This window comes from Aotus nancymaae, unplaced genomic scaffold (assembly GCF_030222135.1).
Source record: "Aotus nancymaae isolate 86718 unplaced genomic scaffold, 86718_ANA_hifiasm-v0.15.2.pri h1tg000095l, whole genome shotgun sequence".
In the NCBI taxonomy this organism is placed as follows: Eukaryota; Metazoa; Chordata; class Mammalia; order Primates; family Aotidae; genus Aotus; species Aotus nancymaae.
In genome coordinates, this window is record NW_026988510.1 from 2,515,912 (window position 1) to 2,541,786 (window position 25,875).

A 25,875-nucleotide genomic window follows, 5' to 3' on the forward strand; every position below is an offset into this window, starting at 1 on the left:
CAAGCACCATGTGCAGGCACCACAACCCTAGGGTAGGAGGTGCCAAGAACAGCAGCTGACCCCAGAGGCAGGCAGCAAATAGGACCCAGGTGCATCTTCACCACGAGGAGAGCAGCAAATAGGACCCAGGTGCGTCTTCACCACGAGGAGAGCAGCAAATAGGACCCAGGTGCGTCCTGACCCCACCCAGGTGAGAAGGGATTCGGAAGGCCAGTGCCTCCAGGGTGGGGGCTGGAGGTCCACTGACCTGTGCTGTGGGGACAAGACTCAGAGAACGTCAACCTCAGGGAGCTGCGATGCCCCAAGTGGTGCCCAGCGTGGGCTCCGGGCAACGTTTTAACGTTGCTTCTTCCACTCTCCACATTGGTTCATCGCAATAGGTCTTTTTTTTTTAACTTTTTCTTTTTTAAAAAACACTTTAAAGCAGTTTTAGGTTTAGAGAAAAATGAGTGGAAAGTACAAACAGTTCCCATATACTGTACCCCCTCGTGCCCCACTTCCCCTGCTATTAGCATCTTGTGGGACATCTGTTGCAACTGATGGGCCAACACCGATACGTTATTAACCAGAGCCACGGTTTTCACCAGGGTCCATGCCTTCCACGGGTCTGCACAAAGGCATCCTGACATGCACTCGTCACTAGAGTATCTCAGAGTAGTTTCACTGCCCTACAAATCCTCCCAGCTCGGCCTGTCCATCCCTTCCCGCCCCCAACCCTGGGCAACCACCGATCTTGTCACTGTTTCCAGAACGCCATCGAGGTGGAAGCCCACGGGACGCGGCCTCTTCACATGGGCTTCTCCCTCGGAGCACCACGCGTTTAAGGCTGCTCTGCGTCCTCCCGCTATGGACCGCAGTTTGCTTATCTGCTTCCCTATTTAACAGCATCTTTGTTGCTTCCAGCTTTTAGCAATTACAAATAAAGGCAATGTCTTTTTCATATCCAATTTTTTTTTTTTAAACCCACAAAATTTGGAGGCCGAGGCGGCCAGATCACGAGGTCAGGAGTTTGAGACCAGCCTGACCAACATGGTGAAACCCCTTCTCTACTAAAAATACAAAAGTTAGCCGGGCGTGGTGGCAGATGCCTTTAATTCCAGCTACTCGGGAGGCTGAGGGAGAATCACTTGAATCTGGGAGGTGGAGGTTGCAGCGAGCTGAGATCGCGCCACTGCACTCCAGCCCAAGCAACAGAGAGACTCCGTCTCCCAAAAAAAAAAAAAAACCACCCCACAAAGATGGGATGGGCCAAATCTCAGAATACACAGCATTCTTTTAAATCAAATATACGTTATCTTTACTAAATCTCCTGCGCCAGCTGCCTTTTGTTTTGGAGGGGGACAGAAAAACCTTCACGAGCCACCCCAGCCGTAGCCAGCAGTCAGGAACCCCAGCTGCCACGTCTGAAGGACAGTCTGCTGGCATCTGCTGCTCAGCAGCACTCATGAAACACCGAGACAGCAGCAGGCATGGTGCCACTTCCCCCACGGCACGCCGAGGCTTGGAGAGGTGAGGTCACTTACCCAAGGCCACACAGCAACAAGAGGTGGAGACCCGAGCCCTCCCCGCAGGCTATCCCTGGAGCCTGAAGGAGCCTTGGAGACTCTGGACCCAGCCTTTCTGTTCCCCTCTCATCCCCATTCCCATCCCACTGGAAGCCCCACACGTAGTGACTCTGGCTGATTTGTGGGTCCAGGGCAAGGCTGAGAAGTGGGGCTCAGCTGTAGACCCTAGCAGACGCGCTGTCCCCTGGGAGCACAGTGACCCCCCCCCCCCAGTGCTCCCGCTGGCCCTGGGACATCCTCCCAGCCACACCACCTGGGGACCGACTCTGCTCTCTTACTCCAGCCTCGCAGGGGAGAGCAAGGCTCTCCTTCCACCTACCATTAAGGCTGACGCCGCCAAGGTCACTCATCACGCTAGGGGTTTCCACAGGCCACTGAATCGACCTTGCACAGCCCCGCAAGGAAGACACTAGCATATTGTCATGCCCATTTTACAGATGCCAACACTGAGTGATGAGGTTAAGCCACTTGCCCAGGTGCTAATGTGGGGGAAGCTTCTGAGCCACGACCCCCACCAGATGTGTCTGCTTCCAAAACCCACGCTCTGTACGGAGGCCAGCTCTGGCTCTGATCATGCCACAGCCCACCCGGACCCTCCCTCCCTCACTCACCCAGGAGGGCAGATGCCACCGCGGGGTGTTTGCTCTGAAGAGCGGCAGCTGGGGAGAGCACCACCCAAGGTGACAGCCCAGTGCCCAGCATGGGGGCTCTGATCCCCAAGGGCCGTCCTGTCCTGGGCTGTGGGAGGGTCTTGACGCTCCTTCTGACCCATCCACGCCAACACTGTCCTCTCCCGGGTGGGCAGATCAGACACACAGCCCAGAGGACCTGGGCGTCCTCTTGCTGCCTTCCGAAATTTTAGCCTCATGTGTGCCTTGTGGGGCCTGAGCAAGCAGGAACTGACCCTTGCCCTCAACCCTGGCTTCCTGGACTTCCTCCCTCCTCCCTGGGGCCCTCCCCCCACCGATTCTCACATGGGTGTGCACAGGGGAGACAGGGAGGGGACACAGCACAGAAGGACACCCCTCCCAGGCCTGCCCACAGGGACCCATGCTCCCCTCACTGCCCAGAACTCTGATGTTGGGAATGCTCACCCAGGAGGCAGAGGGGCCCATGGGCTGGCCTGGCAGACAGCAGGGTTAGTGGAAATGCCTGCGAGGTGCGGAGTGGCCTGCCTGGTGCGTGGTTGATGCTTTTACCTGTGCAGAGATGGCGACACGGGGCCGGGCAGGGCTGCTCCCTCTCCAAGAAGACCCCCACTCCCCGCCCGCATGGCCAGAAGTCGGGCAGATCTGAGCTTGGATCCAGTCTGTTAGCTTCCTAGACACGTGACCCCTGACACAAGACCTTGACTTCTCTGAGCCTCACTTTCCCCATCGGCAAAATGGGGATAAAAATCATTCCCTCCAAGCTGCAAAGGAGAAGCACAGCAAAAGGATGACAGCCTAGGAGCTGGAGCCAGATGCTGGCACTAACAGTGGTCACGGTCCCCTCACTGTCCTTTCCTGTAAAACGAGGACCACAGTCTCCACCTCCGAGGGCACTGGGGAAACGGGTCTGCATCTGCGAAGTTAGAGAGCACTGGGCACAAGGCCCGCACCGTGTCTGGTGCGTGAACTGCACGGTGGTCTCGGTGGTCTAACCCGTGAGCACACAGAGGCCTACAGAAGGCTCCGGAGACTGCTGCTGCTATTGTTACAGTGGCACCAAGGTCCTCTCAAGCTGGTGGTGCCACCTGGAAACTCTGAAAAGCAGGCTCTGCGGCGGCTTCTCAGCTCACCCCAACAGCTACACCAGGAACTGGGGCCCCAGGAACTTGGGCCCCACGACCTGGGTTCAACACCCTCTCAGGTGCCCCAGTGCTCCTCAAGCTGAGCCACAGCTCTAGGGCAAAGAGGTCTGAGTTGGAATCACCTGGAGAACTTTGGAAACCAATGACTGGCCTCGCCCTCCGGCCCAGAGACGCTGATTCAGCAGGGCTGGGGGAGGCCGGGACACGAGGCTTTTAAGAGCTTCCCAGGTGATTCTTATTTCAGACCCAACCACCTTTTTCTTATAAAATTATCTTCAAAAAATTATTTTTAAAAATAGAGATGGGGCCTCACTATGTTGTCCAGGCTGGTCTTAAACTCCTGGCCTCAAGGGATCCTTCCACCTTTCCCTCCCCAAAGTGCTGGGATTACAGGCAGAAGCCCCCATGCCCTCCTCTTTATACATGATCTTTTAGGACCGACAGTCTTGCTGCTCAAGAGTTGTGCGTGAGTGAAGCTCACGTCTTCACTTGCGATCCCCTGGCCCCCAGCAGGCACCCTCTCCCGCCACTTTCCCTTGGAACGTGGGCATTTCCAACCACCTCCTTTTCCCAAGGGCCAGGGTTCTGGACGTGCATGACCCCACAGGCCGGGGGGGCTCTGAGTGTGGCGCTCTCAGGCTAAGGACTGCGTAGGAGGGAGTCCGCCCCCTCAGGGCATGGCTTGGAGCGCCGGGCTCAGGCAGGCCCTTGGAGATGTGGAGCTATGAGCCAGCGCCTCAGGAAAAACCTGGGCACAGGGGCCCCCACACCCCTCGGAGCCTGTCTCTGAGCCTCAGGCCTCAGCTTCCTGGGCGCTGGGCTCAACGGCCGTGTTGGTGCCGGAAGAAGAGCCCTAGTCCTCTTGGAGGACTCGTGGTCAGGAGAGGCAGGAGGCTGGGTGTTGTGTGCATAGGCTCCATGCTAAGACACCAGCATCCCAGCTCCATGGGGCTAACTCTGCAGCCTGGGGCTAGTGAGGCAACCTCAGTCTGGACGTGTGTAAAATGAAATATAGGATACGAATGATTCCTACCCCACAGGGCTGCCTTGAAGACCCAGTTCCTTTTTATTTTCTGAGACAGAGTTTCACTCTTGTTGCCCAGGCTGGAGTGCAATGGCACAATCTTAGCTCACCACAACCTCCGCCTCACAGGTTCAAGCGATTCTCCTGCTTCAGCCTCTTAAGTAGCTGGCATTACAGGCACAAACCACCACACCTGGCTAATTTTTGTAATTTTTTTTTTTTTAGTAGAGTCAGGGTTTCACCATGTTGGTCAGGCTTGTCTCGAACTCCCGGCCTCATGATCCACCCGCCTCGGCCTCCCAAAGTGCTGGGATTACAGACGTGAGCCACCACGGCCGGCTGAAGACACAGTTACTAAGCACAGAGTAACGGGAGTGGCCCCACAGTTGCTAGACCCCGGCTACTGTTGCTCTTGGCACCCCCAAGGAGACTCCTCCCCCACCAAACACCTGCTGTAGGGTAAACGCCCCCCACTGCAGTAACTTACGCATTCCCCAAGAACAGCGTGAGTGAAGGAATCCGGGAGTGGCCAGCCTGGAGATTGGTTCCTTGGCTACGAGGAACATCTGAGCCCCTGGCCTGTCTCGTGGAACCTGTGCCGTGCGGGGGCTTGAGGCCCTGAGTATGGGCTGAATGAAGGTTGCCAGGTGGAGGTGGGTAGCGGAGGGTACCGGGTGAACGCGCCATATGAACTTCGCGCTGTCTGCAGGCGGTTCTCCCACCCAGCCGGCCGCACTCTCCCCTCCGCCCCGCCCTGTGGCCCCCAATAAACCCCAGGTGTCTTTTGCTAGCCCTGGCCACTTCTTCACCCTGTGCTGTACCCACCGGAGTTGACAGGGGCTTGGCATAAAATTTGTTACAGTCACATGAAGGCCCCCCAGGAATCCCTGTGAGATCCTCATGTCCCCCTGGTCTGCACTCTGAGACACAGGGCAGCAGGTGGGGCCAGCCCTCCTCCCCCTCCTCCTCCTCCTCGCCACTTCCTTCTCAAGGCCTCAGCTGGAGCGTGCGTGCTGGCCTTGCTCCCTCCGTGAAAATGGCCCATGACCTGCAGTCCTGACAGCAGGGTTCAGACCTCTCAGGTGGGTCCCCGGCGGCTGACCATGGGGCTGAGCCCAGGTGACCTGCAGGCTACCGGGGCAGGTGTGGAGGAGGAGGGTAGGGACTGGCTGGGACCCCCGAGGAGGGAACACTGAGGGTTTAGGAATGACTCAGATGCCTGGCACCAGCTGCGTGCTCCAGTAGTCACTCTAGTTCTCCAAACACAGACCTCACCATGTCCAGTGGTCAGTCCTCAGGTGGGACCCTAGAAAAGACCTCAGCTTCCAGAAGTCTCTTTTTTTTTTTTTTCTTTTTGAGATGGAGTCTCACTCTGTTGCCCAGACTGGAGTACAGTGGCACAATCCTGGCTTACTGCAACCTCCGCTTCCTGGGTTCAAGTGATTCTCCTGCCTCAGCCTCCCAAGTAGCTGGGATTACAGGCGCATGCCACCATGCCTGGCTAATTTTTTTTTTTTTTATTTTTAATAGAGATAAGGGTTTACCATATTGGCCAGGATGGTCTCGAACTCCTGACCTCGTGATCTGCCCACCTTGGCCTCCCAGTCTCTTTTTAAGAGACTGCCCGGCCCAGCAGTCTCTTTTTAAAAGAAGCTGTGGGCCAGGTGTGCTGGCTCACAGAGTAAGACTCCGTCTTAAAATAAAATAAATAAAATAAGGCTGGGCAAATCCATCTCAAAAATAAATTAATTAATTAATTAAGGCCGGGCGCAGTGGCTCATGCCTGTGATCCCAAGCACTGTGGGAGACCAAGGTGGGCAGATCACTTGAGGTCAAGAGTTCAAGACCAGCCTGGCCAACATGGGGAAACCTCGTCTCTACTAAAAATACAAAATTAGCCAGGCATGGTGGCAGCTGCCTGTAATGTCAGCTACTTCGGAGGCTGAGCCAGGAGAATTGCTTGAATCCGACAGGTGGAGGTTGCCGTGAGCCCAGATTGCGCTACTGCACTCCAGGCTGGGCAACAAGAGTGAAACTGTCTCAAAAAATAAAGTAAAAAATAAAAGAAGCTCTGGGTATGTGTTTAACAGCTCTTCTCAGAGAGTTGGGCCCGGAGCTACCCTGCAACCCCGTCAGGACACCCCCGCCGCCTCCATCAAGGAGGAAATGAAACCGCGCAAACGTTCCCAGCAGCACGACTCAGGACGGCCCAAACCTCTGCAGCTGGGGACAGATTCACACAAAACGCGGTGCGCCCCAGTGGAACATCACTCAGCGACACGGAGGAGTAGACTCACACAGCCCGCACACGGGTGAACCCTGAAAACACAACGCTGGGCAGCACAAGCCACAAACAAAAGACCACCCAGCATGTGACCACGCAAGTGAAACTCCAGGAACGGGCAAACCCACGGAGACAGGAAATGGAGTCTCGGTCGCCGGGGCAGGGAGCATGGGAACGGGGGAGTGAGAGCTAGGTAGAGGGTTTCTTCTTGAGACAATGAAAATGCTCCAAAATTGAATATGGTGAGAGTGACACAAGCCTGAATGTTCTAGAAACCGCTGGACTATACACTTTACATGGGTGAACTGTACGGTGTATGCACTATATGTCAGTAAAGCTGTATTTTTTTAAAAGCCAGGCTTACAGGAGCGCTTTTTCTGCAATCAGAGGATGAGGAGACCCTCCATTCGAGGGTGACAGCTACATTCTGGCTTCTGGAGGCTGCCCCAGCCTCAGCCCTGGAGAGTTCGCACAATTACACTGTCCCCTCCCAGCTTGCAGGGACACACCTAGACTCCTTGGCAATGCCAAGGCCATGTTTGATGGCCACACCCTCCATTCCCATGACAGGGGCTCCATGGGGGGCTCTTACAGGAGGAGGATTTCCCAGAAAGCTTGTCTGCCGCCTGGGGGGACCCCACAGCTGGATATGTGGTCCCCAGGGAGGACCCCACAGTTTTCAAGCTGTGTCCCTAAACCTCCACAGACACCCCAACATCTGCCCTGAGGGTCCCTGTGGCCCCCGAGAAGTGGGGGTGTTTGGGCAGGACTGGCTCAGGACTGAGAGAGGGAGCCTCAGATTTTAGGCATCACTTTTGCTCCAAAGGAGGAGGTTGAGGTCAGGAGTCCGGCACCTGGGGTCTGCGGCTCCCAAGAGGTCCACAGAGGGAAGGCGAGGTTGCTTCCTTAGGGAATGAAATTGCATCCTTACTTTCACCAAGCTTTACTTGAAATTTAGCATTTCCTTAAACTAGAAGCTGCCTCAGCCCACAGCGGCACTGGCCACATCGGTGACTCTGTCACTCACAGAAATGGCACGTTCCCACACAGCGGGAGCAAATATCCCGGGATAGGGTTACCCCCAGGCCTGACCTGGCCAGGGAGCCTGCCATGAGCCTCACATCCACTCTGCCGAACGTCGGAGCAGCCAGCCAGGGAGGAATGGGCCAAGGACAGCAGCGTCCACCCCCGGCAGCCCTCCATGGACACTGGCTCCTGGCGTCAGCCAGGCTTGGGGGGAGGGACGCCCAAGCGAGGAGGGTGCTGAGGGTCTTCGGCGTGCAAGACCACACAGCTCCGAGAAGGCCACACAGCACCAGGGAGGCCAGGACGAGGGAGGGCCCACACTGGGACCCAGGCTGGCCGGGCAGTGTCCCGGGTGGGCAGAGTGACCCCTCCATCGAGGCCCCCACTACTGGCCCAGAATCTGCGGGGCTGGCCTGTGAGGGCCTGGACACCGCTGCTGCTCCCCTGCCCACAGCCGACCTCCGCCAGGTCCCCCTCTGGCCTTACACCCCAGCGGGACCCAGGTAGTAGTGGCCATGGCAGAGAAGGCAAGTCCTCCATGACACTGGGACCCCAGGGCCCTCTCATACCCCCAATGCCTTGCCAGCCCTGGAAGGGTGACCGAAGGCTGAGTTGGGGGCAATGCACTGGCTACCCTATCTCCCCAGCCCAGCCCATGCTCCTGGTCCACTGCTAGGGTTGGAGCAGGACTGGGCCTCTTGTGGGGGGTCTCTGGGGGGGTGTTCTGATTTATCAGAAGACCCTGACCATCTCTGGGGCTCCCCCAGACCCCATGCACCCCTAGCTCCTCCTGCAGGTCTCAGCCCTCAGTTCTTCATTGAACTTCTTCTGAGCCTGTATCTGGCACACCCCACCCCAGCTGCGGCCTCACAGAGGAGAGAGCTCTCCCTCCTGGTCCTGCCACAGCTGCTGTATACAGGAGGGGCTGTATACACCCCCGTCTGCAGCCAAGACCACAGCACCTGGTGACGAGTGAGGACTGGGAATGCAGGGAACGCAGCTGGAGACACCCCCCACTACCACCACCACCAAAGGTCAGTGGCACCTGTTCTCACTCCAGCCACTCTGTCCTCGCTCACAGAGGCTTGAGTGCCCCGAGGGAAGCTGACCTCAGACCCAATCCCAGGAGAAGTAAATGACTGGGCTTTCTGGAAACTTCCCCCGAGCCACCACCCAAGAGTCCTGGAGGCGCAGGGAGGCACGGGACCAGTGGAGGACTCCGAAGGCAGGCGGCTCCGGGGCAGGCGGCACCTGAAGGGGCACCCCTGACACTGGAGCTCCCGCCAGGCTGCGTCATTCTTCTGTTGGACAAAAACCATCTCCCAGAACACCACACACAGACAAGGTCACTCTGAGATCACAGCAGAGTGAGACAAAAACAGGTCACTGTGCCACCCACGAACACCCATCAACCCCCACCCTCGGCTGAGACCAGGGGCAGCTGCTTTTTGACCCATCTCGTGATTTTCCTGCAGGTCTCCCGTCTCTGGAGGCAACAGTGGCCGAGGCACCCACAAGAGAATCGCCCCCTTTCTGACAGCTCCTGGTCTACTGAGCCCCACATCCTTAGACCTTCCCTTCCCCACCACCCACCCAAACCCCAACCCTACACGGGCTCTTCCCAACACCCTCTCACCCCGAGGTTCCTGGGGGAGCGTCCACCCTCATTGGAGAGAGGAATAAACCCAGCCTTTCAGCCACAGCCTTCTGTGGGCCTGGCCGGCTGCATCCACCGACGGAGACCGTAGTGGGTGTTTGCACAGCAACTGCTCCCCGCTGGCGACTGTGGGTGGGTAGTTTCTCTCAGAGGGAGACTCGGGAGGGGAAGCCCTGGGGGCCACACTGGCCAATGCTCCTAATAGCTAGAAGGCACCCCAGCCCCAGCCCTGTGGCCTTGGATTCACAGAGCTGAGAACCAGGCCCAGATCACCCTGGAGACCCTTGCCCAGCTGGGGGTCCCAGGTCTGGGCTGTTCCTGCCCCGAACCCTCCCTCCCCCTGACTCCTGGAGGATTTCGGAACAGCCACCTCTGCCTGACAGCAGCCCCTCCTGACACAGAGCAGATGGGGGTGCTGGCCCTGGCACTCTGTGCCAAGTCGGGTCCAGCCACCAGGGCAAGAAGTTAGTCTCTTTTCTTTTCTTTTTTTTTTTTGAGACAGCGTCTCACTCTGTCACCCGGCTGTGCACAGCTTCTCTGCTGAGCATGTTTCACATGTGACGCGCGGCCCCTGCACCTGCTCCTTCTCCAAACCCCCACAAAGACAGGACCACCCAGCCCCAGATCCCTGGACTCTACCTACCGGGCAGGCCCCCGCCTCCACAGCCCCCACCAGACCCAGCCACTGTCTCCCCTCCTCAGACAAGGCACCCCTATTTAGACCTGGTGTCCCTCCCACAACCCCCAGCTTCCTCTCTGACCCCTCATTTCCCTGCCCTCCCAGCACCAGAGTGATGACCTGAACTCAGTCATACAACTCCCACACGGCACAGCAGCAGCACTCCTGGCACCCACTCTGGAGAAGCAAAGACGTCTGTGCACAGGAAAACCTGGACCTGAGAGCTGGCAGCAGCTTTTTAAATTCACAATGCCCCACGCTGGAGACACCCCAGATGCCCTTCAAGGGACAGATGGTTAAACAAACTGTGGTCCATCCACACTGTGGGATACCGCCCAGCAGTAAGAAGGAAAGAACTCTTGTATTTTTTTTTTTTTTTTTTTTTGAGACAATCTCGCTCTGTCACGCAGGCTGGAGTGCAATGGCATGATCTTGGCTCACTACAACCTCCGGCTCGCGGGTTCCAGTGGTTCTCCTGCCTCAGCTTTCCAAGTAGCTGGGACTACAGGTGCTCACCACCATGCCCAGGTAATTCTATATTTTTAGTAGAGACAGGATTTCACCATGTTGGTCAGTCTGGTCTCGAACTCTTGACCTCAGATGATCCACCCGCCTCGGCCTCCCAAAGTGCTGGGATTACAGGCAAGAGCCACCGCACCCGGCCTGGAAAGAATTACCGATACAGGCAACACCTGCAAGAATCTCCAGCGAACGAGGCTGAGTGACCAAGGCCAGCCCCAAAGACGATGAACTGTGCAAGTCCGTGTACAGAGCATTTTGGAAACGAAACTGAGAAAATGGAGAACAGCTCAGAGGCTGCTGTGCGGGGGCAGGGGGTGTGGCTACAAAAGGGCCACACGAGGGATCCCGGGGCTCGGGTGCTCCCCATCCTGACTATGTCCATGTCAATATCCGGTTCCACACACCATCAGTTTCACAGGACGCTACCTCAGGGGACACCGGCTCTCTGATCTGTTCCTCACCACTGCCTGGGAATCTACAGTGATCTCAAAATAAAGTGTTTTTATTACAAAAATACAAAACCAGAATGCATTGCTGTTCTGCTTAAATCAGACAGCGTCCTTCCCACGTCCTGGACAAGACCCAGCATCCCCCCCGGCCTGGAAGCTCTCTGTGCTCAGACCCCGTGCCCCTCTCCCGACTGCAGCAGCCACAGGGCTCTCTGGACACCAAGCGGGCTCTGGCCGTGGCACCCCTGCACGCGCTGTCTCCTTGCAGCAGGCTCTTCCTCCCTCTCTCCATGCCGGCAGCCCCTCCTGTCCCTCAGAGCTCGGCTGATTGACCACTCATTGATCCATCCAGCCATGACTTCCGGAGCTCTCCTCTGCTGTAGGGCGCCATGCCCGGGGCTGACCCTGACAGACCGGGTCTCTGCCCCCACCCGCCTCCCTCTAGCAATGCCTCCTCTCCTTGTTTCCAGAAGCAGACGAGGGAAGGCAACTGGGGCTTCTCAAGGGGTGGTCCCAGGACTGCCTGCATTGAACAGCCCTGGCCGTGTGACCCTCCCGGGCATTCCTGGGCTCCCTTCTGGGCGGCCCTGTTCAGGGAGGCCTGGTCAGATGACTCAGATGTGACTGGAGTTACAGAGTCCCTGTTCCATCACTTCTCACTTCCGTTGTCTCTCTGAGCCTCAGTTTCCCATTGGAAAATGGGGGAGCCGTGCTTTCCTCACCAAGAGATGAAACGAATGAAGCAGAGGAAGCTCCCAGTGCCCGGCCCCACTCGCTGGGCAGGAAAAAACCACAACAGCTGACGTTCAAGTCCAAGCCGAGCTGGAGGAGAAGAGCTCAGGACAAAAAAGTAGGTTCTGGGCATCCCGCGCTGCCTGGATGCCGACCCCAAGGGTACGGGGCCTTCGGAAGGGGACGAGGTGAGAGACCAACTCAGCTTGGGTCTACTCTAGCCTGAGCCACGTTTCTGATTCACCAGGCCAGTAGGAATCTGCTGACCCCGGCCCATTTTTCTACTTACTGCAAAATGAGATAAATCCAGGCACACTTAGGCCCCATGGAGGATGGACAGGTTCTCTCTCATCTGGGGGTCTGTGGAGGGATCTCTGGGAACTTGTGAACCCTCAGAAGAGCCACCAACCCTCATATGTGTAGGGACCTGCCTTTATCCTGGGAGAGGACACACAGTTCCTTGTGTGTGCAGGGACCAGGGGCCAGTGTTTATCCTGGGCGGGGACACACGGCTACTCGTGTATTCAGGGATCTGGGTTTATCCTGGGAGGGGACGCACAGCTACTCGTGTATTCAGGGATCTGGGTTTATCCTGGGAGGGGATGCACAGCCCCTCGTGTTTGCACGGACCAGCATTTATCCTGGAAGGGGACGCTCAGCCTCTCATGTGTGCAGGGATCTGGGTTTATCCTGGGAGGGGACATAGCCCCTCATGTGTGCAGGGACCTGCCTTTATCCAGGGAGGGGATGTGCAGCTCCTTATGTGTGCAGGGATCTGGGTTTATCCTGGGAGGGGGCGCCCAGCTCTGTGTCCACATCACACTGGCAGACACCCAAGTTTACAAAGTGCTGGGCAAAGGCCCACCAAGACCTCTCTGCCCCTGCTTCACTGTGAGACCTGGGGCAAGGGCCCTCCCTTGGTGGGCCTCGGTTTTCTCATCTATAAAGCAAGGGGGCAGCTGGGGTGCTGACTCCATTAAGAAACGCATTTCGGGGCACCAGAAACAACTCTGTAGCTGGAAACAACTTTGCAGCTGCGTGACCTCAGCAAGTGTGATCCAGGAGTGGCCTGCCGTATCTCCAGGCATTATCTTAAGAAATGAAAGAGGCGTCTATGATAAAAATGCCCAGCACAATACTTGGGACAAAATAGGTGTTTTAGAAAGAAAGGAACTCCCTGGCCTTGCAGTCCTGGGTTATCAGACACAGTCAGCCCTCTATAGCTTCAGGTTCTCAATCCACAAAGTCAACCAACTGCAGATCAAAAATACATTTAAAGACAACAGAATAGGCCGGGCACGGTGGTTCACGCCTGTCATGCCAGCACTTTGGGAGGCTGAGGTGGGCAGATCACTTGAGGTCAGGAGTTTGAGACCAGCCTGGCCAACATGGTGAAACCCCATCTCTACTAAAAATACAAAAATTAGCCAGGCATGGTGGCAGGCGCCTGTGATCCCAGCTACTCGGGAGGCAAAGGCAGGAAAATCGCTTGAACCTGGCAGGCGGAGGCTGCAGTGAGCCAAGATTGCACCACTGCCCTCCAGTCTGGGTGACAGAGTGAGACTTCATCCCAGAAAAAAATAATAATAATATAAAATAAAAATAAAAACAACACAATAAAAATAACAGTACAATAAAATAATACAAAAATATATGGTATAAGCAGCATCAGGCATTGTAAGTACTGCAGAGATGACATTAGCTATATGGGAGGATGTGTGTAGGTTATGTGCAAATACTATATCATTTGCTACGAGGGAATTAAGCATCCGAGGGCTTCAGTATTTCCAGGGTGTCCTAGAACAAACCCCCTGAATAGGCCAAGGGACAAATGTATGGGCTTCACAGCACTTTCCCACTAAAATCTGTAAGACGCTGTAGTGAGAAGAATAGTGTTCCCCAAAAGATACGCCTCAGTCCAAACCCCTAGCACTTTATTCAAAAAAAGAACCTCTGTAAATATAATGAAGTTAGGGATCTTGAGATCATTCTGGATTTAGGCTGGACCCTAAATCCAATGACAGGTGTCCTTATAAGAAACAGAGGAGGCCGGGCACAGTGGCTCACGCCTATAATCCCAGCACTTTGGGAGGCCGAGGCAGGTGGATCACGAGGTCAAGAGATCGAGACCATCCTGGTCAACATGGTGAAACCCCATCTCTACTAAAAATACAAAAAAAAATTAGCTGGGCATGGTGGCGTGCGCCTGTAGTCCCAGCTACTCGGGAGGCTGAGGCAGGAGAAGTGCTTGAACCCAGGAGGCGGAGGTTGCAATGAGCCGAGATCACGCCATTGCACTCCAGCCTGGATAACAAGAGTGAAACTCTGACTCAAAAAAAAAAAAAAAAAGAAACAGAGGAGACTGGGCACAGTGGCTCACATCTGTAATCCCAGCATTTGGGAAGCCTAGGCGAGCAGATCATTTGAGGTCAGGAGTTTGAGGCCAGCCTGGTCAACGTGGTGAAACTCTGTCTCTACTAAAAGTACAAAAATTAGCTGCGTGTGGTGGCACATACCTATAATCCCAGCTACTCGGGAGGCTAAGGCAAGAGAATTGCTTGAACCTGGGAGGCGGAGGCTGCAGTGAGCACAGATCGTGCCACTGCACTTCAGCCTGGGCAACAAAGCAAAAGTGTCTCAAAAAAAAAAAAAAAAGAAAGAAAGAAACAGAAAAGGAGAGGACACAGACACAGAGGAGAAGGCCACAAGACGACACAGAAACAGAGCAGCACTTTTCCTTATAGAAATGTAGGTACTGGCCGGGCACAGTGGCTCATGCCTGTAATCCCAGCACTTTGGGAGGCCGAGGCAGGTGGATCACCTGATGTCATGAGTTTGAGACCAGCCTGGCCAACATGGTGAAACCCCATCTCTACTAAAAATACAAAAAAATAGCCAGGCATGGTGGCAGGTGCCTGTAATCCCAGCTATTCAGGAGGCTGAGGCATGAGAATCTCTTGAACCTGGTAGGCAGAGGTTGCAGTGAGCCAAGATCACGTCATTGCACTCTGGCCTGGGCAACAGAACAAGACTCCATCTCAAAGACAAAAGAAAAAAACAACAACAAAAAGAAATAAAGGTATTGTGCTTAGAAATTTTCTAGCATACTTCATTTTATTTTAATGTACTGTATTAATTTCATTAACCACTTGACCCAGAGTTTGAACAACTCTACCTACAGTTGCAATTCCAGACCCTGCTTGCTTTGACCAAATACTCAGGCTGGGCCACCAGCCTCAAAGTTTCCCATGTCAGTGGTCTTGCATGGACCCTGGCATGGGTCAGTTATCAAAGCTCTCAAGTGATGTCCAGCTACCGATGCTCCAGAACAGTGATCCTGAACCTGCGCTGGACCTTAGGATCACCTGGAATGTTCAAAAAAGAATCCCAGGCCAGGCGCAATGGCTCACACCTGGAATCCCAGCACTTTAGGAGACCCAGGTGGGCTGATCATTTGCACTCAGGAGTTTGAGACCAGTCTGGGAAACAGGACAAAACCCTGTCTCTACAAAAAATATAAAAATTAGTTGGGGATAGGGGTGCACACCTGCAGTCCCAGCTACTCAGGAGGCTGAGGCAGGAGGGTGGCTTGAGTCCCAGCTACTGAGAAGGCTGAGGCAGAGGCTGCAGTGAGCCACGATCAGACCATTGCACCTCAGGCTGAGAGACAGAGCCAGACTCTGTCTCAAAAAAATTTAAAAAGAATTCCAAGGCCCAGGCTGCACCCAGAGGACCTCAATCACCACCTATGGGTGAGGCCTGGACATCTGCATTTTTTAAAGCAACCCAGATGAACCCCATGCACAGCTATGATTAAAATGAGTGCGCTAGGACAGTGTGGTGGCTCACGCCTGTCATCCCAGCACTTTGAGAGGCCCAGCCTGGTGGATCATGAGGTCAAGAGATCGAGACCAGCCTGGCCAACATGGTAAAACCCTGTCTCTACTAAAAATACAAAAATTAGCTGGGCGTGGTGGTGAGCACATGTAGTCCCAGCTACTCGGGAGGCTGAGGCAGGAGAACTGCCTGAACCCGGGAGGCAGAGGTTGTAGCGAGCTGAGATCGTGCCACTGCACTCCAGCCTGGCGACAAAGTGAGACTCTGTCTTAAAAAAAAAAAAAAAAAAGAGTGCACTAAAGCAGTGTTTCCTGCATTAGAGTTGCCTGAGCAGCTCCAGACACAGATTCTGACCCTGGAAGTCGGTGGTGGGCCTGACACCCTGCATTTCTAACAGTCTCCCAGGGACTCACTCTTGCTAACTCTAATGTGCAGCCAGGGTGAGGAGGCATAAGCCCAGGACTGTGGTGTTTGGTTTTGTTTTGTTTTTTCAGAGTCTCACTCTGTCACCCAGGCTAGAGTGCAGTGGCACCATGTCGGCTCACAGCAATCAATGCAAGCTCCGCCCCTAGGGATTGAAGCGATTCTTCCTGCCTCAGCCTCCTGAGTAGCTGGGATGACAGGCATGCACCACCATGCCCAGCTAATTTTTGTATTTTTAGTAAAGGCAGGGTTTCACCGTGTTGGCCAGGCTTGTCTCGAACAACTGACCTCGTGATCCACCTGCCCCAGCCTCCCAAAGTGCTGGGATTACAAGCGTGAGCCACCGCGCCTGCCAGGACTGTGGTTCTTAAAGTGAAGTCCCCAGACCAGCAGCCTCAGCATTGCCTGAAACTTGTAAGAAATATAAATTCCTGGGTGGCATCCCAGGCCCAGAAGCTCAGGGGTGGGGCTGGCGATCTGTCTTGACACACCTTCCAGGTGGTTCTTATAACACTGAAGCTTGGGAAGCACTGCCATAGGGCAGCAGACAGAGGCAAGCCCACGTCGTGACCAACTTAGACTCCACCAGCAGCAGACAGAGCGACTCTCGGGGTTTTTGGAAAGCATCTGCACCAGAGAGCCCTCTCGGGTCCAGAACAACACCCGTGACATCCCTGGGAAAGACGGAGATGGCACATGTTGAGAACGAAAAAATGTCATGACTTCATCAAAGAGATGGGGAAACTGAGGCCGAGGGAGACACAGCCTCCAACAAAGTCTGCAACCTCAGGCTTGGGGTAACAACCATCACCCTAGTGCCCTTCCAGACCCAACTCAGGCACTGCCTACCCCCGGGAGCCTCTGCTGCTCCTGCAACCTCAGGCTTGGGGTAACAACCATCACCCTAGTGCCCTTCCAGACTCAACTCAGGCACTGCCTACCCCCGGGAGCCTCTGCTGCTCCTGCAACCTCAGGCTTGGGGTAACAACCATCACCCTAGTGCCCTTCCAGACTCAACTCAGGCACTGCCTACCCCCGGGAGCCTCTGCTGCTCCTGCAACCTCAGGCTTGGGGTAACAACCATCACCCTAGTGCCCTTCCAGACCCAACTCAGGCACTGCCTACCCCCGGGAGCCTCTGCTGCTCCTGCAACCTCAGGCTTGGGGTAACAACCATCACCCTAGTGCCCTTCCAGACTCGACTCAGGCACTGCCTACCCCCGGGAGCCTCTGCTGCTCCTGCAACCTCAGGCTTGGGGTAACAACCATCACCCTAGTGCCCTTCCAGACTCGACTCAGGCACTGCCTACCCCCGGGAGCCTCTGCTGCTCCTGCAACCTCAGCCTTGGGGTAACAACCATCACCCTAGTGCCCTTCCAGACCCAACTCAGGCACTGCCTACCCCCGGGAGCCTCTGCTGCTCCTTCAAGGACGCACACACCTCCCCCCCCCTCCTCAGGCCCCTGCCCTGTGGTGTTTCCATTCAGGACCCCCACTGTGGCATGAGAAACCCCGAATTATTCCATATATTTTGGCTTTGCATCCCTGTTCAGACTCCTTACTCTTTCTGGTAGAATATATGACATCCTATTTCTTGCATGTTCATTTTTATTTATTTGTATTTTTTTTTCTAATCTTCTACGTTACTGCAAACTCTGTACTGCATACATAGTCAGCACTCAGCAAATATTTATGGGCTGATTCACTTAGGTTGGACCTGAGTTTTTCTGTCTTTGCGCCTTGAACACAGTCTGAACTCGGCAAATGCTTCTCCGATGACGGAATGAATCGAGCCAAGGAAAAGGTAGCAGTAAAAAGATAGCGAGAAATTAAGCAGACTGGAGGATACTCATCTTTCTGTGTGTCTTTGTTCGCACTTTGCAATGAATGCTACTCTTTAAATCATGGTCCAAAAATGCCTCCCAGTCATGACTGCTACTCATCATTAGAATGGTATCACTCCATTACTCACTGCATCCAACACCATCGTCTTTCTGATATAAAACACTAGCAGTCTCTTAAGAAGCAACGACAAAGCCAACCACCAAACAAAATTGATCAAGGAATTAGAACAGGCATGTTTTGTTTGTTTGTTTGTTTGCGTTATTTCGTTTGAGATGGAGTCTCTCACTCTGTCGCCCAGGCTGGAGGGCAGTGGTGCAATCTGGCTCACTGCAACCTCCGCCTCCCGGGTTCAAGCTATTCTCCTGCTTCAGCCTCCCGAGTAGCTGGGACTACAGGTGTGTGCCACCACGCCTGGCTAAATTTTCTATTTTTAGTAGAGATGGGGGTTTCATCATGTTGGCAAGGCTGGTCTTGAACTCCTGACCTCATGATCCACCCGCCTCAGCCTCCAAAGGTTGGTATTACAAGTGTTAGCCACCATGCCTGGCTTTTTTTTTTTTTTTTTTTTTTTGAGACAGAGTTTCACTTTGTTGCCCAGGCTGGAGTACAGTGGTGCGATCTTGGCTCACTGCAACCTCTGCTTCCCGGGTTCAAGCAATTCTTTGCCTCAGCCTCCCGAGTAGCTGGGATTACAGGTGCCCCCTGCCATGTCCGGCTAATTTTTTTGTATTTTAGTAGAGACAGGGTTTCACCATTTTGGTCAGGCTGGTCTTTAACTCCTGACCTCGTAATCCACCTGCCTCGTTTTAATGCTAATTGTAAAGTGAGACTGACCTGTGGACATGAGGGTCTCAGGGAAAAACTTCCCTTTAACTATGTCCAGTTCTAAGGTCTTGCAATGAAACAGGCATGTGAAATAACCTTGGTAAACAAAATTACCAAATACCACCACATTTACTCACACAATTCGTCCCTTCCACAAATATTCATTGACCACCACGTGCCAGCACTATTTTAGTCACTGAGCGCACAGCAGTGACCAGCAATGGACACACATCCCTTCCTGTATGAAGCTCACACTCCAGACCAGTGTTGCCCAACGAAGCTTTCTGCACTGATAGAATGTTCTAGATCTACACTGTCCAATATGGTGGCCACTAGTCCCATGTGGCTGCTGAGCCCTTGAAATGTGACCGGTACTGGTTCGTGACCTGTTAGGAACCAGGCCGCACAGCAGGAAGTGAATGGCAACTGAGCTGTGAGTAGGTGAAGCTTCATCTATCGACAGCTGCTCTCTGTCACTTGCATTACTGCCTGAGCTCCGCCTCCTGTGAGATCAGTGGTGGCTTTAGATTCTCACAGGAATGCACACCCTATTGTGAATGGCTCACGCCAGGGATCTAGGTTGCACACAGTTTATGAGAATCTAATGTGCCATGACCTGTCACTGTCTCCCATCCCCTCCAGATGAGACCATCTAGTTGTAGGAAAACAAGCTCAGGGCTCCCACTGATTGTACATTATGGTGAGTTGTATTATTACTTCACTATATATTACAATGTAATAATAATAGAAATAAAGCACACAATAAATATCATGCACTTGAGTCATCCCAAAACCATCCTCCAATCCTAGTTGGTGGAAAAATGGTCTTCTATGAAACTGGTCCCTAGTGCCAAAAAGGTTGGGGACCGCTAGTCTAGAGGAATCATCTGTCAAGGTGGATGTAAAGAGAATGGGGGCAAAACAGTCTCACTGACTGATACGGACAAGTCATTCCCTTGCCTGCCTTTGGGTGTGGACTTATGACCCCTGTTATGCTCCAAGAGAACTGAACACACACAACCTGTGGCAGGAATGCACCTTAGACTTCAGAGCAACTTCACATCTTACTATAAAGTCTCACCCCAGGCCAGGCGTGGTGGGTCACACCTGTAATCCCAGCACTTTGAGAAGCTGCGGCGGGTAGATCGCCTGAGCTCAGGAGTTCGAGACCAGCCTGGCCAACATGGCAAAACCCTGTCTCTACTAAAATACAAAAAGTTACCCAGCTATGCCAGGCGCGGTAGCTTACACCTGTAATCCCAACACTTTTGGAGGCTGAGGTGGGTGGATCACGAGGTCAGGAGTTCAAGACCAGCCTGGCAAAGATGGTGAAACCCCATCCCTACTAAAAATACAAAAATCAGCCAGGCATGGTAATGGGTGCATGTAATCCCAGCTACTCGGGAGGTTGAGGCAGGGAATTGCTTGAACCTGGGAGGCGGAGGTTGTAATGAGCCGAGATTGCACCACTGCACTCCAGTTTGGGCGACAGAGAGAGACTCCATCTCAAAAAAAAAAAAAAAAAAAAAATTAGCCACATGTGATTGCACATACCTGTAGTCCCAGCTACTCGGGAGGCTGAGGCACGAAAATCGGTTGAGCCCGGGAGGCGGAGGTTGCAGTGAGCCAAGATCGTGCCACTGCACTCCAGCTTGGGCTACAGATGGAGATTGTCTCAAAAAAATAAAATAAAAACAAAAAAAATTAGGTCTGACCCCAAACCCACCTCCACAAGCTGAGAGCTGCTCTCCCAGTTGGCCAGAAGAGGGTGTGACCCCCAGAAGACACTTACTTTTTCAGGAAGGACAGTGTGGGGGTGAAAAAATAGGCAGGCATGCCAAGTGGCAGCACTTCCTGGAGTGTGGAGCCCACGCACTGACAGAGTAGGACCAGGCAGACTTCTTTTTTTTCTTTTGAGATGGGTCTGGCTCTGTCAGCAGGCTGGAGTGCAGTGGCACCATCTTGGCTCAGTGCAGCCTTGACCTCCAGGGAACAAGCAATCCTCCCACCTCAGCCTCCTAAGTAGTGGGACCACAGGAGCGTGACACCACACTCGACTAATTTTTGCATTTTTTGTAGAGACGGGGTCTCACTATGTTGCCCAAGCTGGTCTCAAACTCCCGGGCTAAAGTGATCCTCCCATCTCAGCTTCCCAAAGTGTTGGGATCGCAGGCGTGGCCCCCACATCCGGCGCAGGCGTAGACACACTTCTGGTGGTCAAGCGTGCTGGAGGGTCCGGGGCCAGGCAGCCACTGACAAGGGGAGGTGGTTTGGCTTGAAGAGGATGCCTGGAGGGAAAGCGGGCCGGCAAGCCATCCGCGCAGCCCAGGCTGCCGGGAGCGCTCTCCAAGGTCCTGAAGGGACTGCCTCTCCTCCTCTCCTCTCCAGACAGGAAGCCAGCACCTTGCTCAAGTTCCAGCCAGGACCCCTGTGCAGCGGTGGCTCCATCCACCACGCAGCCTCTCACAGCCAGGAAACTACCAGCGGGGGAAGCGCCCTATCCACAGAGACACAGACCATTGTGGAAAATTCACACCAACATCACCCTCTTATCTATACTCACAACTCTTTTTGTCATCTAAGGACACGAAGGGCGTTATAGTCAACATGATTAGCTCACAGTTGAGAGTTAGTCATATTTAGAGTCATGGAGGCCTGGGGAAAACAAGGAGAAAAAGCTCTGGAAGGAACATCAGCAGTTCCTTCCCCACCCCCACCCCTAGCCCCTCTTGCTCTCTCCCACTGGATGTCCTCAGAGAAGAATAGGTCAGAGTTCTCTCTCTCCTCTGTGTCAGCTGGGGCTGCTCACTCACTACTCTAGATCGCCACTGTAGGCGGGTGCTGGTCCTTACTCCCCAGCCAGCTCATCTCAGGATTCCTCAGATAAAGCCCGTCAAAGGGCCCGAGGGCTGACGTGGGTAGGGGTGCTCTTCAGCCACACTTCTTTCTCAGCTATAACTGGCAACAAAAAACTAGCTGTTTGCTTATTCCCTTCTCTTTTCACCTTACGGAGCCTTTTACCACCCGCCCCCCAAAGTAGCGGAAAGGGAATCTGGGCGAAAATGCTTTTATCTTCAACTGCTCAGGGCTCGCTTGTTTCTGAAATGACTTTCCACTGGCATAATCTCCATGCCAATGGACCTATTTCCTCCTAACCTGGGCACTCATTTTAAAACCATTTCACTTGTCACATAGTCATGGCCAAGCACAGAGAATATGCCCAATGGTAGTTTATTTTGTTTAACGAGGGATTTTTCTCCCTAAAAGGGGCACTAACAGCAAAAACGTGTTTAAAATGGAAGCAAAGCACACCACTGCCTCTGTCATCTGAGCTCCTCGTTTACAAGGCTGGTAGAGATTCACAGTCCTCGTCCAGTGGGGAGCGAACAAGGCCAGGAGGGCGCAGTGGCTGCGTTTTAGGGGACGGGATGGAAAATGTCTCCGGGTGGCAGGTGTTTTGTGCGCGTGTGTGCGCGCAGGCGCCTGGGGGGATCTGATTCTGACTGTGGGTGTGTGTGATTTGTGTGGGCTGAGGAATCTGGGCCGGTGAACGGGACCTGAGTATGAGGGGGAGAGGCTTGGGCGTGAGATGACTCATATCTCTCAGGGTGTAGGAGGGTTTATTGGAGGGGGAAACTTTTGATTCGAGGGGTTCTGTGTACACAGCATCTACCTGTTCAGTGCAGCACAGGCGTGCATGGTGGGTATCAGGGGGCAAGGGGTCCTGGGCAGGGTGTGAGTGAGCACATCTGTGCAGAGGCATTCACCTGCAATTCCGGGCCACTGTACCCACAACGGAAGAAGAGATATGAAAGAGAGGAAATAACAGAAAGTATTTCTACACAGGGGCGTTTAGAGAGAGGTGTACCTAGCAAAAGCTCAGGCTCTGGGACGGCTGTCCTGAGTGTGTCCCGGTTCCTCCCAAGCCACACCCACTCAGAGCCTCCACCTCCCAGTGTGGAAAATGGGAGTAACAAGAAAACCACCCTCTAGAGGTATAAAAATTAAGAGCTATAATTCATTTAACACTTGCCACATGCTTAGCACACATTAAGTATCTAATGTTGCTGTTTATCATCATTTACATGATCACCATTCTCAAGTCCAGATATTGGTTCTAATAATGATCATTACAAGTGACATGCATTGCCTAGGAACCGTAACAATAAAACTAATGGTAAGTAATAACGAATGCTTATTATATTCCTGGCATAGCCATGCACCCCATTCTCAATTCTCACCCACCTTACAGGTATTATTATCAACCTTTTGTAAAGATGAAGAAACAAGCTCAAAGAGGTTAAGTAACTTGCCCAAGGTCACAAAACAGGGCATGTAGGGCAGGGATTGAAGCCCAGGATGCAAGCTGGGGTTCACTTCAGGCAGGTGGTCATGTACCCCACAACCCCGGGCCTCAGCATGCAAACAGTAGAAGCTACTCAGCTCAGTCAGGGAGCACCTTAAGGGGAGACACACCTGGAGGAGGAGGAGGAGTTGGCACAGGTGGCCCCAGCTGAAATTCCACACCAATTCCAGCTGCACGTGGAATATACTGGCTGTTGGTACATCATTCATGAAAATCGCCATTTGCCCAAGTCAGCGCCAAGAGCTGGGCTAAGGTTCAGAGCTTTGCTGATGGCTGCCCAAAATTTCCCCATCTCTTGTGCAAAAGAAAAGTTGGAGTGGAGCTATAACCATTAACTCCTTCCTCACTGCCCCTCAGACACCACTGTCACCACCCACCAGTTGACTAGGAAGGAGGCATGGAGGCCTCTGCCCTGTTCTGGCATTCCCCACACCCTTCAGGCTCTCTCCATGGGCTACCTGGGGATACTCAGTGCCACAGTCACTCCAGTCACCTGCTTCCCAACAGGAAGCTGGGAGCCCTCCAGAAAAGCAGCCCAGATGTCCAGGCCTCAGTCCTCCAGACCAGAAGGGTCAATTCCATTTCCCATCATGCCATGTCGCCAACTGAACGGAAGAGCCAGCTCTGAAGTACTCCATCTGCGTGCCTGCCTGGCTTCACCTATGAGAGAGCCAAGAACTGCAAACCCCTTGAGAGAATGTTGACAATCTGGGCTTCTTCCAGGCAATGTGATGTGGGAGCAAGGGGGGTTTGGCCCCAGACAGAGCGGGGACCCCTGTGGCCAAAGGCTGTGAGCCCTGGACTCCTGAATCACACAGCCCGGGCCTCACTGGCCTCATCTGTAGAATGAACACAATCAGACAGGACCACCAGGAGGGGAAGGGCTTGGGGGAGCAGGACGCTGAGGGAGCTGGCTGGCTGGAGTATACAGCCCAGGGAAGTTGACCTACAGAGAAAAACGTCCCTCCCCTTAAGCCATCAGATCCTAAACTCAGGGCCAGCCACAGAATCAGATCCTCTCTTCCCCAAAAAGTCACAACATAATCGCCACCCCTTCTCCCTCAAACGTAAGCTCCATGAAGGCAAACTCTGCGTCTGCTTTGCTCAGTGTGGTTTTCCCAGAGCCTAGCACACCTGGCTCCTAGCAAGCGGGCCATTAGTATTTGTTGAATGAAAGAAATGATTCCTCAGGACACTGGAGATGTGTCGGGGGGGGTGAGTGGGCAGAGTGAGGTACTCGGCCTCACCCCCAGATATTCTCAAGATCTGGGGATCAGAGACAACGAGAGCCCTGGGCCCTCTCCTCTCCATGTCTTGAGTGAGCCAGGCCTGCACAGTCCTCCTGGAGCCGGCTCAGCCGGGAGCACTCCGGAGGATGGCTCTGCAGAGCCTCATGGCCAGAGCCTGAGGGAGACAGCAGCCCCTGGGCTCCAAACAGCCCAGCTGGAAGCACCAGGCTGCCTGCCTGTCTCAGCCACCCACATCTGCTGCCCGGGCCTCCCTGTGCCTGCACGCGCGCGCTCACACACACACACATACACAGGCCCACAGCCTGGAACCAAGGGAGCACCGTCTGCTCCCGCCCGGCCCTCAGCGCCCCAGGGTCAGGGAAGCTCTCCAACCTGCTCAATGAAAACAAAAACAGCACAGAAAAGGCCGCCTGAGACCGGGGCTGGGCACGGCTTTGACAGGCAGGAGCATTATATAATTAACTGCCCCAGACTCCTCCTCCTCTTCGGGTAATAACGAACCCTGCTTTTCAGTTGCATAAGCCAAAATAATAATTACTCTCCAGCCCCCCGCCACTCCTGGATGTGGCCGGGGAGCAGGTGTTCCGAGCTTTCTTCATGAGACTCGGAAGCAGTGAGCGGGCGGGGAGGACCGGAGCACACGTTCGCTCAGGATTTTTATTCCCGGCAGAAGCACGAGTCATTGCTGCGTCTCACTCCCTTCCCAGGCATCCATGCCTGAAACAGGCGAGCTGCCCGAGGGAGGCAGGGGACCTACGCCGCTGAGAATGAGCTCCCACCTAGGGTGGACGGGCTGGGGAAGCCAGTTTGTTTGTTTGGGGTCTGGCTTCCAGGAAAGGCCCGGCTCCGTGCGTGTCAGGTGCACTGAGGAGTGGATATCCGGAGTATCCGGGCAGGCGGGCAGCTGCAGAGCCAGCCAAGGCTCCCTGCACAGAAACCATCTTACAGCGGCAGCGGCGGCAGCAGCAGGAGCGGGAGCAGGCAGCTCCCTGGCTTCCGGCCCGGCTCTGCCCCGAATGTGGTGGCATCTTAGAATGAAGGAACAGACCGATTCCCTCAACTAATGGTGAAAATGATGCAGCCACTAAAAGGCGAGATTCCTGGGCTCTCACTGAGCAGATGGGCCTCCCTCCTCCCTCCAGCAGCCTGCTTCGACAGCGCTAGCCCGCGTCCAACCACCTAGAAGTTTATTGCCTGGCTGTTTTGGTTCGGGTTAGCATCCTCCGCCCCTAGCGCTCCCCATCACTCCCCTTCCCTGGGCTTGGGCCGATTCGGGCCGAGGAAGGCCCTCGGGCGCCGCAGGAACACCAGAAGCGAACCTGGGGCCTGATTCAAGGGCGGCCTATAGGGTGGGGGGCAAAGCCAACAAGGGGAGGGGCCCTCGCCCAGCCCCCTTTGCCCTTGCTGGGTTCCCCAGGGCCGCGGGCCCAGCCTGGCCCTTCTCACAGGTCTCCGGCCTGCTGTGTCCGACGCACGGATGCTCTGCTGGGCCCCCCTTGGCTCGGCCCCCGGAAAGCCCCCAACACCCTTCAGCTGGCACAGGGGCACTGTCCCCACCAAGCAGCGGGGCAACCTGTAGCCAGGAGCCACCATGGCCTCC

General features: G+C 54.5%; 1 protein-coding gene across 3 annotated transcripts in view; it reads right to left on the reverse strand.

Annotated features, from left to right (window-relative positions):
• Window positions 1-25,875, reverse strand: part of JPH3 (junctophilin 3) — a 111,349-nt gene that overhangs the window by 84,329 nt on the left and 1,145 nt on the right. The window contains exon 2 of one of the 3 annotated variants that reach the window (XM_021671030.2): window positions 24,921-25,303. The exons of 1 other annotated variant lie outside the window; for it this stretch is intronic. In XM_021671030.2, coding sequence (XP_021526705.1) covers window positions 25,218-25,303 — 86 coding nt within the window. In that variant the 3' untranslated portion in view covers window positions 24,921-25,217. Of the gene's footprint in view, window positions 1-24,920; window positions 25,455-25,875 lie in introns of those variants that run through there. One more of the 3 variants, XM_064369961.1, reaches the window with a different exon arrangement.